The sequence below is a fragment of the Salminus brasiliensis genome, chromosome 6, assembly GCF_030463535.1.
Source record: "Salminus brasiliensis chromosome 6, fSalBra1.hap2, whole genome shotgun sequence".
NCBI classification, from domain to species: Eukaryota; Metazoa; Chordata; class Actinopteri; order Characiformes; family Bryconidae; genus Salminus; species Salminus brasiliensis.
Genome location: NC_132883.1, coordinates 13,999,725 through 14,012,747, shown reverse-complemented (window position 1 = coordinate 14,012,747; position 13,023 = coordinate 13,999,725). Strand labels below are relative to the sequence as shown.

General features: G+C 41.4%; 1 protein-coding gene across 1 annotated transcript in view; it reads right to left on the bottom strand.

Annotated features, from left to right (window-relative positions):
- The window catches only part of prex1 (phosphatidylinositol-3,4,5-trisphosphate-dependent Rac exchange factor 1), a 99,107-nt gene that overhangs the window by 22,779 nt on the left and 63,305 nt on the right, over nucleotides 1-13,023 (bottom strand). Inside the window, exons 16-24 of the mRNA XM_072681740.1 lie at nucleotides 12,348-12,490; nucleotides 10,742-10,834; nucleotides 5,566-5,714; nucleotides 4,851-4,936; nucleotides 2,686-2,825; nucleotides 2,263-2,377; nucleotides 1,077-1,219; nucleotides 648-809; nucleotides 123-333 (exon numbers count right to left, since the gene is read on the bottom strand). Coding sequence (XP_072537841.1) covers nucleotides 123-333; nucleotides 648-809; nucleotides 1,077-1,219; nucleotides 2,263-2,377; nucleotides 2,686-2,825; nucleotides 4,851-4,936; nucleotides 5,566-5,714; nucleotides 10,742-10,834; nucleotides 12,348-12,490 — 1,242 coding nt within the window. The remainder of the gene's footprint in view (nucleotides 1-122; nucleotides 334-647; nucleotides 810-1,076; nucleotides 1,220-2,262; nucleotides 2,378-2,685; nucleotides 2,826-4,850; nucleotides 4,937-5,565; nucleotides 5,715-10,741; nucleotides 10,835-12,347; nucleotides 12,491-13,023) is intronic.

Genomic DNA, 13,023 nt, shown 5'->3' with positions numbered 1-13,023 from the left:
AGCTGCACATTCAAAAAGAGGGCCAGAATTTTTTCCGCTAACAGCACATCATCCAGTTCCAGAATGGTAAAATGGTGTAAATTTGACTTTTCACTGAAGTATCACTCAAAATAAAGACTGACCTTGGTCAGGGTCCAGGCCAAAGAAGGAGTTTTTGCGTCCAAATCGAATGCTGAAGGCACGGCCGGCTGACGTGCTGCTCTTGGGGCAGGACACCTGCATTAGGTTTAAGTGGCAGTTGGTGGGCACGAAGTCCATGCAGCTCAGAGCATGTGAATTAGTGCTGGCCTGCTTAAACATGGGGGAAGCCTTATTGTGCAGCTCCTCCGAAAACTGAGAAAGACACAAACGGAAGAAACAGCCAACAGTCAAAGGACGGTTTAACCCTAAGGAGTTGAATTTATTGGTAACAACAATAGCAGCCTGCTGCAGTTGGAAAATTCAGCTTCCAATCAATTACAAATGATGGTGTTGTTTTTTTTAGTATTATGTTCTACTTTATTAAGATTTGAATGTAGTGAAATGTGCGTGTAGTCTTAGAGGCAGCTGCTATTTAATTACTATGTAATTGTGTCATTTCATGTAAATAGCACAACAAAATGACAATAATAACAATAATAAAAGTTCATGTATTTCCTCGCCGTCACCTGTCGGTAGCTGCAGATGCGTCTCTGAATGCTCTCCAGTTTGGTGTCACAGATGTTTCGGAACTCGTACTGTGGCATAGACACCACTCGGTCGCTCTGAGCAATCAGATGACTGCAGCAGGTCACAAAATGGTCGTCATCTCTAGCGAAAGCCTCCAATATCTGAAAGATATCCCCCAGAAAATCCAGATGTTATGGATATGGCTGAATGGGAAAACAATCTCCAAAAGCAACAGATAGACGCGCTACACTACTACACAGCAAGAATGTCAGTGGCCACCATCCAAATTCCTTCAGGGTTATTTTTATGATCGTTTCCACTTATTGCCTTTATCTTCCCAAACTGCCTGTGGGCTTCAGATGTTACAGACACTGTTGAAGAAGAAGAAAAATCCATATTTTCTTAACTTGAACGTTCCCACTTGTTACCTTTGCTGTCAGGCTGAAGCAGCCCTTGGGTTCGACCATCTTTTCCAGCACGTGGTGCTTGATTCCGGCAGTGCTTACATACTCGTACACAACACCATGCTCCAAGTGCACGTTGTCCACCATTAGATTGACCAGCGGAGCATCTGCAGACAAGAAGAGAGAAGTTCCAGGTTTCTTACTGGGTCTAGAACATCGGGAGAACCAACACGGGGCAGGTGTTTAGTAGACTATGCACTATTCAGATCCTCAGAGGGGATGTCTAGTCATTTTTCTATATTTTTGCAGAATTACATCATAACATAAACAAAGAGTTTCAGAGTGATCTGTGTGAAACATGTCTTTCTATAGATATCTATTGAGTCAGAACAGTCTACAATGATGGGGAACTAGACACCCAATATCTCCAAGTTACCTCTTGCAAAAGGTACTGGTAGGTCTTTGAGAACATTTATGAAGTGCATTCAGGGCTAGGGGAAACATGCAGGTGGTAAAATAGTCCAAGTAGTAGCACACATATTTATTTGGCTTTAGCACTGGTTTTCAATTATGAACAACTATTTATATTACATATAAAATTTAGAAGACTGAGTTAGAATTAACTGGTCTAGACCCCTGATTGCCATCACCACCACTATAAAGAAATCGGTAGTCATCACGTTTTTTAGCAATTCACCACGTCAACAAGGCAATTCCGATGTAGATGCCAAGTAAGACAATGGAGACTTATAATATGTATTTGAATATTGCAAGTGAGCAAGCAAGGAATATTTCTGTATAGCCCACAGAGAATTTCTAGGCCAAGAGGTGTTAATAGATGAAGTGTTCTGGTCCCACTTTATTTGGATATTACACTTTAGTCCCTTAGTCCCTAGATTCAAGATCAAGGTTAAGATTAGAAAAAGGGCTGGGTTTAGAATTTGGTGTGAGGAAGAGATTGGGGTTAAGGTGGAGGTTTAAGGCTTGGGGAAATTGAGGTTTAGTTTAATGTACGTTAAGTGCCACCAGTTTTAAATATGTAATCTCTTCATTGTTTCACAGGTAAACAGCTGTATATGGGTGGGGTCTGTGTGTCTGCATAGTATGTACATCAGTTTGACCTGATGAATACTCATTTCAGAGCCTATAAATAAAACACAACAGACACATGCACACAACCACAACCATCACACCCACACAACCACAGTACCTGCTCCATTAGAGCAGCCGTTTTCCTCTGCATCTGAACCGTTTTCAGATAGGCAAGAGCTGAACGCCTGTTCCTCCACATAGTCATAAACGCGATACACCCACTGACCACAACCCTGCATATACACAGCGGATGAGAGAAGACATAACATCATGTGACACGCTGTACTGCACACGAAAGTCCTCTACAGAAGTATTATTAATAATAAGAATAATAATGACAACAGCAATTAGCTAGGTAACTAGTTAAGTAATAATGATAATAACCAATTGGTTCCAATATAGAACCAGCAGGCAAACTAGGCACATACATAATTGCATAATTGGTAGCTTTGTAGAAGGTAAAAAAAAAAAAAAAAAAAGAAATCCAGGCACATGAATGCACTGCTAGAACATGAACGACAATTTGAGTGTAGGGTCTCACCAGTTTCTGCTGCTCCTCTTCTGGTCGATAACTACTAAAGTGCTCCAGCACCTCCTCATAGCTGCTGCGACTCATGTTGGCGCCGTTCACCTTGAGCACACACTGACCGGGCTGTAGGCCGGCTGCTGCGGCCTCTGACCCTAGACAGACACATGCACAAAGAGAAATGGTCAGAGCATATGGACAGACACATTCACCCACATGCAATGACAGATACACTGATATAAGAGTGGTTGGCCGATGCACGTTCAGTCACCTCAATATTTTGTTCTTCCAAAGGAAAAAAATCCAAAAACAAATATCAGTTATATATTGATATTATATGTAAATATATATTTATAAATATATAAATATATTATAGATATATAGATATGCAGATATAGTTATATATAGGTTAATTGTTCGAATGCCAAATCATTTTGGTTGCACATTGCAAATTATTGCAAAAGCAAAGCAACTATATTATTATTGGTATCCAACATATGTGTGTATATATATATATATTTGTCCCCCCCCAACTTAACTCTTCTCACAGTTTGAGATATCAGCACTGTTCCAACTCAAGATAGTTGGAGTGGTAGTGGGACTGTTGCAGCTTTTTTTTTTAATCAGCCATGAGGTTTCCTCATAGCAATTTCCACATAGATTTTTACAGATTTTTTGTCCCATAGGAATGCATGAAATGAAGTGTGCCACTCCCCTGCCAAAATGATACAAATACACTCATAACACCAGTAACCAACCATGGGGTACCACAGCAACCATTAGCAACCTCTTAGCAACACCCTGGCAACCATTAAACCACACCATAACCACCATCTAGTAACAACAGTTTCACCATAGTCAAGCAACTGCATGAAAGAGGGAACCACTTAAGCTGCACAACCATTCCTTGGGAAAATGCACGTTGGTAGTATTTGAAGCACCTGTTGATATCAATATGATTCCGATCTACATTCTAATTTCCAAAATATTCCAATAGGAATACCTATAACTCTCACTGGATGTTCTCACACGGTCAAAGGAGCACATAAAACTGCCCCAGTAGAACATAAAGAAACAGTCTGGGTTTATTCTGATGTAAAGTAACCCACAATAAAATAAATACATTTGAGACGAGGGAGAAAACGAATCACGGCAGCCTAAACACAAAAAAGCCTGAAGGAATCCGAACAGCAACAGCACATAAAATTCCCTGAAAAAAGTACCAAAAATACTTCCCCTAAGCCAAATATGTGACGGTACATAAACCGTGCCTCAAACACTCCCTTCACAAACGAAAAGTTCTCCACTTTCTCCTGCAGTCATAATAAACTCACATGACACGGTTTGAGGGCCCTTTCCAGTTTACGCTACTCTCATCGTCAATTTTATCCTATGAAAAGACTGATTTGAGGGTAGACTTTCCTCATAGTTTTTAGATTGTGAAAAGAGAACTGTGTGTTTAATTTCTGCCCTTTGCTGGAATGTTTGAGAATAGCTTATGGTCTGCAGATGCAGTAAGCGTAACATGCTGGGGCAGTTTCCACAGTGAAAGCTATTATCATATTGCTATAAATCTGTAGCGTCTCTGTAAACGCCTAGCTAGCGCTAAGCTGGGGGTTAACCTTAAGGTTTCAGGGCCTGCAGCAGATCTATAGACAGTGGTACATATGGAGAGATTTTGGGCCGCGAACTTGATTGTTGAGCTGAAGAGAGATTTTAGAGGCCCAGATGTTTATCACATGAGCACAGCAGTCTCTGTCATGAATCTCGATCCCTCCCTCACCCCCACCCCCTCTCTTTTTAAAGCTTTTTTTAGGGCACGGAACATCTGCCTGACAGGTTAGGGGGAGAGAACACAATTATGTACCTCCTTACGCGGAAATGAAACTAAAGGCCTCGTACGGGAGAAGAGCGGAGGATTTCATTAAATGAACTCACTGCTGTGACCAGCGAACCAAGCGGCTGGCGTCTTCAGTAGCTTTAATTTGCAGCGGAAAACCAGATAAAATTAACAAAGAACATGAAGAGTGAGAGAGACAAATCATTCACTGAAAGATAAATCAGGCTCGCCGTTTCAGCCGTCCAGCTACAGACACGCACAGAGAAACAGCCTGCTGAACAGGAGGACCACACTAGGTCTGTTTCTGACGGTTTCTGAAACACCAGCAGGGAGTGCTCACCTTTCTTTACGGCGTGCACATATGGAGGGGCGGAGCCGCTCAGTTTGAAGGACAGGCCGTCTCTGCAGTCTGGAACCTTCACGAGTCTTCAAGTAACAGACAGAAGAAGAAAAGAACAGTGTAAGAGTACAGGGAGAGTTCACTCATCCTGAAACGCTCCCCCATTTATGCAGCCGCTGCCTGGTTTTCCAAACACAAACCAAACCCAAAGACAAACCCCCTAAAATTAAAAAAATCTGAATGGGAATTCTCATGAATTCCATTCAGCTGGGATTAGTGACAGGATCGGTGTTACATGGGGAGGCAGGGTACAGTCATTTTACAACAGAATTTGTGGGATGTTTGTGACCGATTTGCTATTGGTTCATTCATATGAATACGAATATAAGCTGGAGTGAAATCTCGTTGCATTAACATAGTAAAATTAATCACTGCTGAAAAGTTACCATTCCAGATATCCAAGGGTTTATTACATGAACGATTAAATAACACTGTATGCACATAGGCATATCATCTGCAGCGTGAGTACTCTAATGTCACCCATCACCTAGGTATAGTACTAGCAACAACGAGATCACTTTACAGCCATACAATGTTTACAGTACAGCAGGTGTGAACAGAGTGTGTGTGTGTGTGTGTGTGTGTGTGTGTGTGTGTGTGTGTGTGTGTGTGTGTTTCTGCATGTATCAGGTTACAGCTATACAGAGGAACTCACTCCTTGTTCTTGGTGGCCACCAGTAGCCTGAGAGAGCGGCGTATGCAGAACGACTGGTTGATCATGGTCTCCACCTCAGAGAAGGGCCTCAGGAACACTAGGTCTTCGTTGATGGAGTAGATCTTCCTGCCAGCCTGCAGCCCTGCCATCTACACACACAGCAATACATCACATGTGATGAGTTGTGATGATCATCTTCCATGCTAACTCCATCAACTCATCATGCATGCTAGTTAGAAATGAGAAAAGTACATATTGCTGCAACTAGAGCTCTGCACTGGAGCTATGAGGCTAATGTAGCTGGCAATGGCTAATGCATCAACTACCGGAAACCTCATTATACTGATCATCAGGCACTTGGATGAAACGTCATCTACTTGGTAAATCTCAGCTTACCTGCTAATTGCCATATTTGGAAGGTACACTATATAGCCAAATGTTTGTGGACAACCCTTTGCAACCATCGCTGACACAGGTGCAAATGCATGCGCACACACACACACAGCTCATGGGGAGTTGGGGATGAGGTGGGGTGGCGACCACCATCCCGGCCTCCGTAACGCTTTATGAGTGCGTTATTTGATGCAAGGGGGATGATTTAGGCATACAGTTTACATGATGCTAATCCATACGAATGGGGATATAAAGGACATACCACTAAATCAAGTAGGCCTACATTAGCTTTGTAGCTCTTGTGCAAAAGTAGAGAATTAAAGGTATGCCTCTTAATTATTTAGTAGGTATATCTAATGCATTTTAACTGACTCAGTCTATAAATCACTTGCCATCACATAACTCACTATGTAAAAGAGGGTTGGGCTGGCAGCATAAACAGACTGCAGAAAGTAATGACATTGTGGCTCATAAAATCTCCCAATAAAGGCTTCATATCAGTCCACACACACATTCACGGCCGCACATCTTCACAAGTGCCCAGCAGCACTAAATAAGTCTCTGTACCAGGTGCCAGTATAAAAATCACTAAAATAAGAGCTCTTTAAATAAGCTGTGCAAGGCTGCAGTGGTGGATAAAGCAGGCCTCTATGCCCTAAAACACACACACACACACACAGAGACACTGTGGCTGCGTGTTGCTTGTGGAAACAAATCCCTTCCTTCTGCACAGATGTGTTTAGTATTCCTGACCCGAACTGACTGGTTCCAATAGTCTTTTGATTAGTCCATTCTGCCCTTAGGACCGGCCAGGGCCTTTCTTCCTCTCTTACTGGTAAAGTCTGCCCGGAGAGGACAGACAGCGGCATTGTTGCGGAGGAGAGATGAGGGGAGTACACAAGAGAATAGAGGAGATGGAGGAGAAAATGGATAGATGATAGTGGGCCAGGTTCCCTTCAGGAATGGCAAATATTGCTTTTGCGTTGCGCAAAAGCATCACAGACCAAAGAATTCCACCAGACTGAGGAGCGCCTTTTACATTAAAGAAACAGTCCCTTGCAATACACCCTTTTGCTTAATTGTACATAATCAGCCAAAAGTCATAGAACTACTAGATAGGGGTGTACTATACTGTGTTGTCTGAATTCAATGCATACTTGGTTACAGCAAAAATAAGGCATAGCTAAATATCTGCCTTATATTAAAATGTTAACAGCCACAAACTAATATGTTACCCTCAAGCTAACAAACTAGTCACAATTCAACAATAGAATACCATACATTCTTATTAACAAGGCTAATGTGCAGTCTGGCCCATAAGGATTTGGGCACAGTGGCACAGTTAAGCCCCTGAACACCAAGCTTCCAGCTTTAATTCAAGGGGTTTGACAAAAGTATTACATTATCCATTTTCACAGGCTCAAAAGTAATTGGACAGTTGACTGCTGAGCAGTTTCATGGCTAAGTGTCACCTGTTCCCTCATTACTTCAAATTAAGGCAAATGGTAACAAAAGACCTGAAGTTGATTCCAAAGGTGACATTATGTGATAGCTGTTTATGGGAACTCTCAATATGGGGCCCAAAGAGGTGTTTATGTAAGTGAAGGAAGCCATGATTAGACTACCTCTTGTGGAAGTAGGCATGTCATTGTCACAGTTCAAGAGTCCAATCAAGAGACGCCTTCATGAAAGTAAATGCAGAGTGTTTACTTCAAGATGCAACCCACTGGTAACACTCAGGAACAGAAAGGTCAGTTTAGACTACTAGAAAACATGTACAGAAGCGTACCCAGATATGGGACAAGATTCTCTGGACAGACCAAACCAAGATCAGAGAGAAGAAAGGGAAGGGTTCATAAGCCGAAACACAGTACATCATCTGTCAAACATGATGGAGGCACTGTTAAGGCATTGGCAGGACCTGAGCCTGATGATTTGACTGGTGAAAGAAGCAGCGGGATGAATTCTGAAGTGTACAGCTCTTTGTTTTGCTCAGATTTATTTAAATTCTGCAATCCTGACAAAATGTCCCAAACACACAGTGAAAGCAACATAAGAGCTTCTTGTGCCTGTATCGGAAGGTGAGAAGAATTGCAAGGAAAACAAGGAACTGCAAATGCTTTGGGATGGATTTCTGGGAAATGTACAAAAAGTACTGCAACGCCTCACACACGTACTCGCTCTGCCTTGTGTTTTTGTGCTAGCTAATGAATGCAGAAGGAAACCAGAAGGCTAACGTTACATGTAGGAATCCAGAACACACATTTCAAACAGCCCACCCCCAAATAAACCACCCCAAAGCAGCTGACGTTCCTTTGATACAACATCAGAAGGGGGTTTCTAGTCTGGCTGGACTGTCCCCTTAACAATTCGCTGTGATCTGAGGCCTGTGTGGGACGATTCAGGCCTGCAGCTTCCACGATGCTTAGGAAATGATACAGTGACTTGGATTTTTCACCAAACTCTTCCTTTAATAGCCATAGAACGAATAGCCATTTTAAAGCTCAGCTGCATCACCAGTCAAAGTTATTTCACACGTGTGAAATAATGTAGATTTTTCATCACATTATAGAAGTAGTTGAATGTCGATGTAAACATTTCTATTCAAAGTAATTCTGGAGCATTTCTTTTGGTCCACTGATTGTGAAAGTTTTACACAATATTAACAACAACTACCACAAAAGGAAAAACTGAAATTTTGACATGTACAATATGCAAAAATGAACAAAAATATTTTTTCATTATTTATGCTTTATCTGTTCTTATTTTGAAGTAATAAGTAACTTGTTTAGCTATTTTAGCACATCAGAATTCCATGTGTGTTATTGTATAGTTCTGAATATATCTGAATGAAAGTCAAAGTCAAATCTTGGAGCACTTCTATTGGTCCACTGATCATTATACAGGACAGTGGCCAGATTCTAATTAGGCCAACCAGGACTCTGGTCAGAAAATGACCAGAAAAGGGCATACAAGGTTTTTGTGAATCAACAAAACCACCTATAAAAAATATCTATAATTAGTACTGGTACTGTATGTTTAACATAAATGAAAAGCTTCGAGATAAAGAAAGGGCTGGAATGATAGACTACCACAGACAGAGAGAAGCGGAGGCCGGCATAAAAGGAGGGACTGAGGAAAAGAAGCAAAGGGCAAGGGAGAAGGATGGAGAGACAGAGGAGAAAGGGGAGAGAGACAGGCATGGGGACTGTGAAGAGAATGTGACGAGGCATGCCTAATTGTGTGTGCAGCAGCTGAAGTGAGAGAGAAGCTGAAGGAGTGAATTAAGAAAGCATGACCCACGCTTGATTGACCGGCTGCACGTCTGAGCGGCCAGTGACGTAGGTGTGAAGACACGAATAGATTTGCAGTCAAGTCCTTCTGATTCTTGCCGTTATTATCGCTTACAGTACCGGTGTAGCACAATGAAGAGGGGTACCATAGCTTACCACCACTACCAGCTGTATTTATAAAGCCTCTAAAAAAATAAATCTGCTTAAAGGGTTTATGATATAAGGTTCCAAGAAAAGGGTTCACATTACACAGCGGTTCCTCAAACAATAAAAAGGTTCCGTCCACTCAGATTTAATCTATAAAAAGCATCCTAAGCTGCTAAGCGGACCACAAGTGGTAAATCACTAGTTTTCACTTTCTGAATTGTCAGAAATTTATGTTCCAGACTTTGCTGTCTTGTTTTGCTGTTGTGATATTAACATTGCTGTCATGTTCCTAAATTTGTAGTCACATTTCTGAACTTGCGGTCACATTTTTAAATTTGCTATTGTGTTCATGATTCTCCGGTCACATTTCTGAATTTCTTGTTGTGTTTCTGATCTTGCTTTCGCATTTCTGAATTTGTTGTTGTGTTGCTGACCTTGCTGTCACATTTATAAATTTGCCTTTCTGAATTTGGTGTTGTCTTTCTGATACTGCTGTCACCTTTGATATCACTGCCATCTTTCTGATACTGATGTTTTTTGTTTTTCTGTTGTGTTATTGGAATTATTGTTGCCCTGGTTTTGTTTTTGGTTTGTTAACATGCGTCAGCACCTGATGCCACCCAGTCACTGTGTCCAGATGTAGACAGATCATTACCAAGAACCCACTGTAATTAGTCAGTTGTTTGGAAACGATGACGTGGCCGAACATTGCTGGACCCACTCTAGCGGGAAATCCCTCAACCAACTCATCTACCTCCGAATCACACAGACATCCAAACACATCATTATAGCTTAACCACGTATCCTCTATATCAGTGGTGACCAACCCCAGAGATCTACTGAAGACTTGTCTACCAGCAGAGTTTGGATCCAACCCACATCTAACACACCTCATCCAGAAGAAAAGGGCTAGCTTAGAAGCAGCAGATTAGAGTTTGAGCTCTGTTTCATATACAAAATCGTCCCTGCAAAAACAATAACAATCCTAAGTCTAGTCAATATATCATTACATCATTACTCATAATGAGAAGGTTGTAAGAATATTCTGAGATTTGAGGTCATTCACTTAATCTATTGGCAGATAATTTAAGCAAATTTTCCAAGATACAATTACTTTAAACAACAACAACAAAAAATATGGGAACTACTTTTTAATGTTCTTTCAACCATCTCATACAGAGAAATATTAGATATACTGACAATATTTATTTATTTATGATAATTTATTGATAATTTATCATTCATTTTTTATTTTGCAGCCTTGCCATCTATTATCTCACAGTGTGAAGAACTCAAGGGTGATACAGTAAGCAGTTCAGATAAAATACAGCTCCCGATCTCACCTCAGCATAGGAGCCCCTGGTTACACTCTTTACCACAATGGCTTTGTTCTTCTCCTCAATCTCAAACCCGTAGTCTTCCTCTTCAGGATGAATCTGCAGCAGCCAAAAAAAAAAAAAAAAGCAGCAGCAGGTCATTAACAGGTCAGCAGCATTTTATGTACACTCTTAAAAATACAGACATTACAAATGGCTCTATAAGTGATGCCATAGAAGGACCATTTTTGGTGTCATAGAAAACCATGTTCATAACGAGATATGTAATCGAGAGTGTGAGGGTGACTTTTTAAAGGTTTAATGAACCTTTGCTTGATGTAAAGGTGCTTACCTCCTCTAAAGGTAATTCATATGTGTATGTCGTATTACAAAAATGGCTCTTTATGGAACCAAAAATGGTTCTTTCATGGTATCACCCTTTTATGGTAAGCTCCATGTGAAGCACCTGCATATCTCTCAAAGATAGCTGTGAATGTTAGTGGCCGTTCCCTCCATTTACCTCCTGAACACTTGAAGTACACACTGTGTGCATACTGTCATGGGTAAATAAAAAAAGAGGGTCGTAATGAAGGCGTTTGCTTCAGATGAGAGAGTAGTAAGAGCTGAAGAGAGGTTAATGTGTTTAATCATCTTCAGCAGCATTCTGTGCTGAGAGGATGAAAGGACAGTGAATAAAGGTCAGGGTGATTAAACTGGTGGATGAAGAGGTTCCTAAATGCACCTGCAGGAGGAATCGATGTGTGTGTGTGTATGTATGTTTGTGTGTGTGTGTGATGCACGCTCAAGTGAGAGCAGGTGAGGCTGCAAGATTTTGATTTAAATGCTGCATTCACTTTAGCAGCCTAATTGCTCATTTGCAATTTCATGCCCAGGTTCAATCTTTCGGCCCTAATGATTTGAGCCCTAATGTGTGATGACTCTAGCCTCTCAGATCCTCCATCTTTCGTTTCCTTGCTTATCCTTTAAAGACTAAAGACCATTGATCGCAATATCCAAACCCAATGCGTTCTGGGTGTGTTTACACTGACCCCAATCTGATCCTTGAAAATGAATAAATTTACAGCGATCCGCCATACCATTAAAACCACTGACATCTGAAATGAATAGCATTGATTATCTGGTCCAGTGGCACTTATCAGTTTCAGGACCTTTCTGCCTAATGACATGTTGTAGGCAGAAAGGATGTGAGCAAGCTTGACTAGCCAAATTGTGGTGCCTAGACAACAGAGTCAGAATATCTCGAACAGCAAGTCTTGTGGGGTATTCCTGGTATGCAGTGGTCAGTACCTACCAAAAGTCATCTAAGGCTCACTGCTAAGATCTATGGAGGCCTAACCTCACAACTAACAGGACTGCTAACAGGTGCTGCTGCTAACGTCTTGGTGAAAGATACCACAGGACACCCTGAGAGGTCGTGTGGAGACCATGCCTCGACAGGCCAAAGCTGTTTTAATGTTACAGCTCATTGGTGCATATGTAAGGTGTAGATAACCTGGTTTAAAAATAGCCAAATGCTGTGTTCACACACAGCTCAGAAAAAATTAATAAATTGGATAAATATGTGCAGGCTGAACACAGCTAGAAGCTGCGGAATAGGACTGTTTATACCCACCAACAGGGATTTGACAAGGATGTTCTCGATGAGTTTGAAGTCGTTGCGGAGCTGCTTGCTCTTGGTGCTGGTGCCTTCCGTCTCTTCGTCAGCGTAGAAACGGAAGAACTGAGATTCATCCTTAAATTCACTCTTCTCCAAAACTTAACCAGGGAAAAGCCAAAAAAAACATAAAACATAGAATTTTAGTTTAAGCCACAGCTATAGACCCCAAAATATCCTGTCCAAATCTGCTACCTTTACGACTGCCAACTAGATACACTGCAATAAACAGAATATTCATGAAATGAGTTGATCTGTTTATCATTCAAATCACTTGATAATGAATAGATTCCACTGCTCCAAGTGTATGACTGATGCTGCTGTCCTGCATTTTTCCACCACTGTTAAATGACAGGTGCTTTGCTGTTTGCGGAAAAGCTGCCACGTAACATTTTCCTCCAAGAGTAAAAGTGACAGGCGTGTTTGCACGTTGGCGAGACGGGCTGTTCCAAGGCTCCCAAGCAAAACATCACTGGGGTTTGTTTTGTGACTGATCTGAACAAGTAGTGCTGTTATTGCTTTAGCAGGAAGTCTGCATGTCCTTTTACTGAAGGGGTGTGTGTGAGCGTCTCACTGGGAAGCCACTTCACTCTCGCTCCTTTTTTTTTTTTTTTTTTTTGAGTGCTTTTGTTCC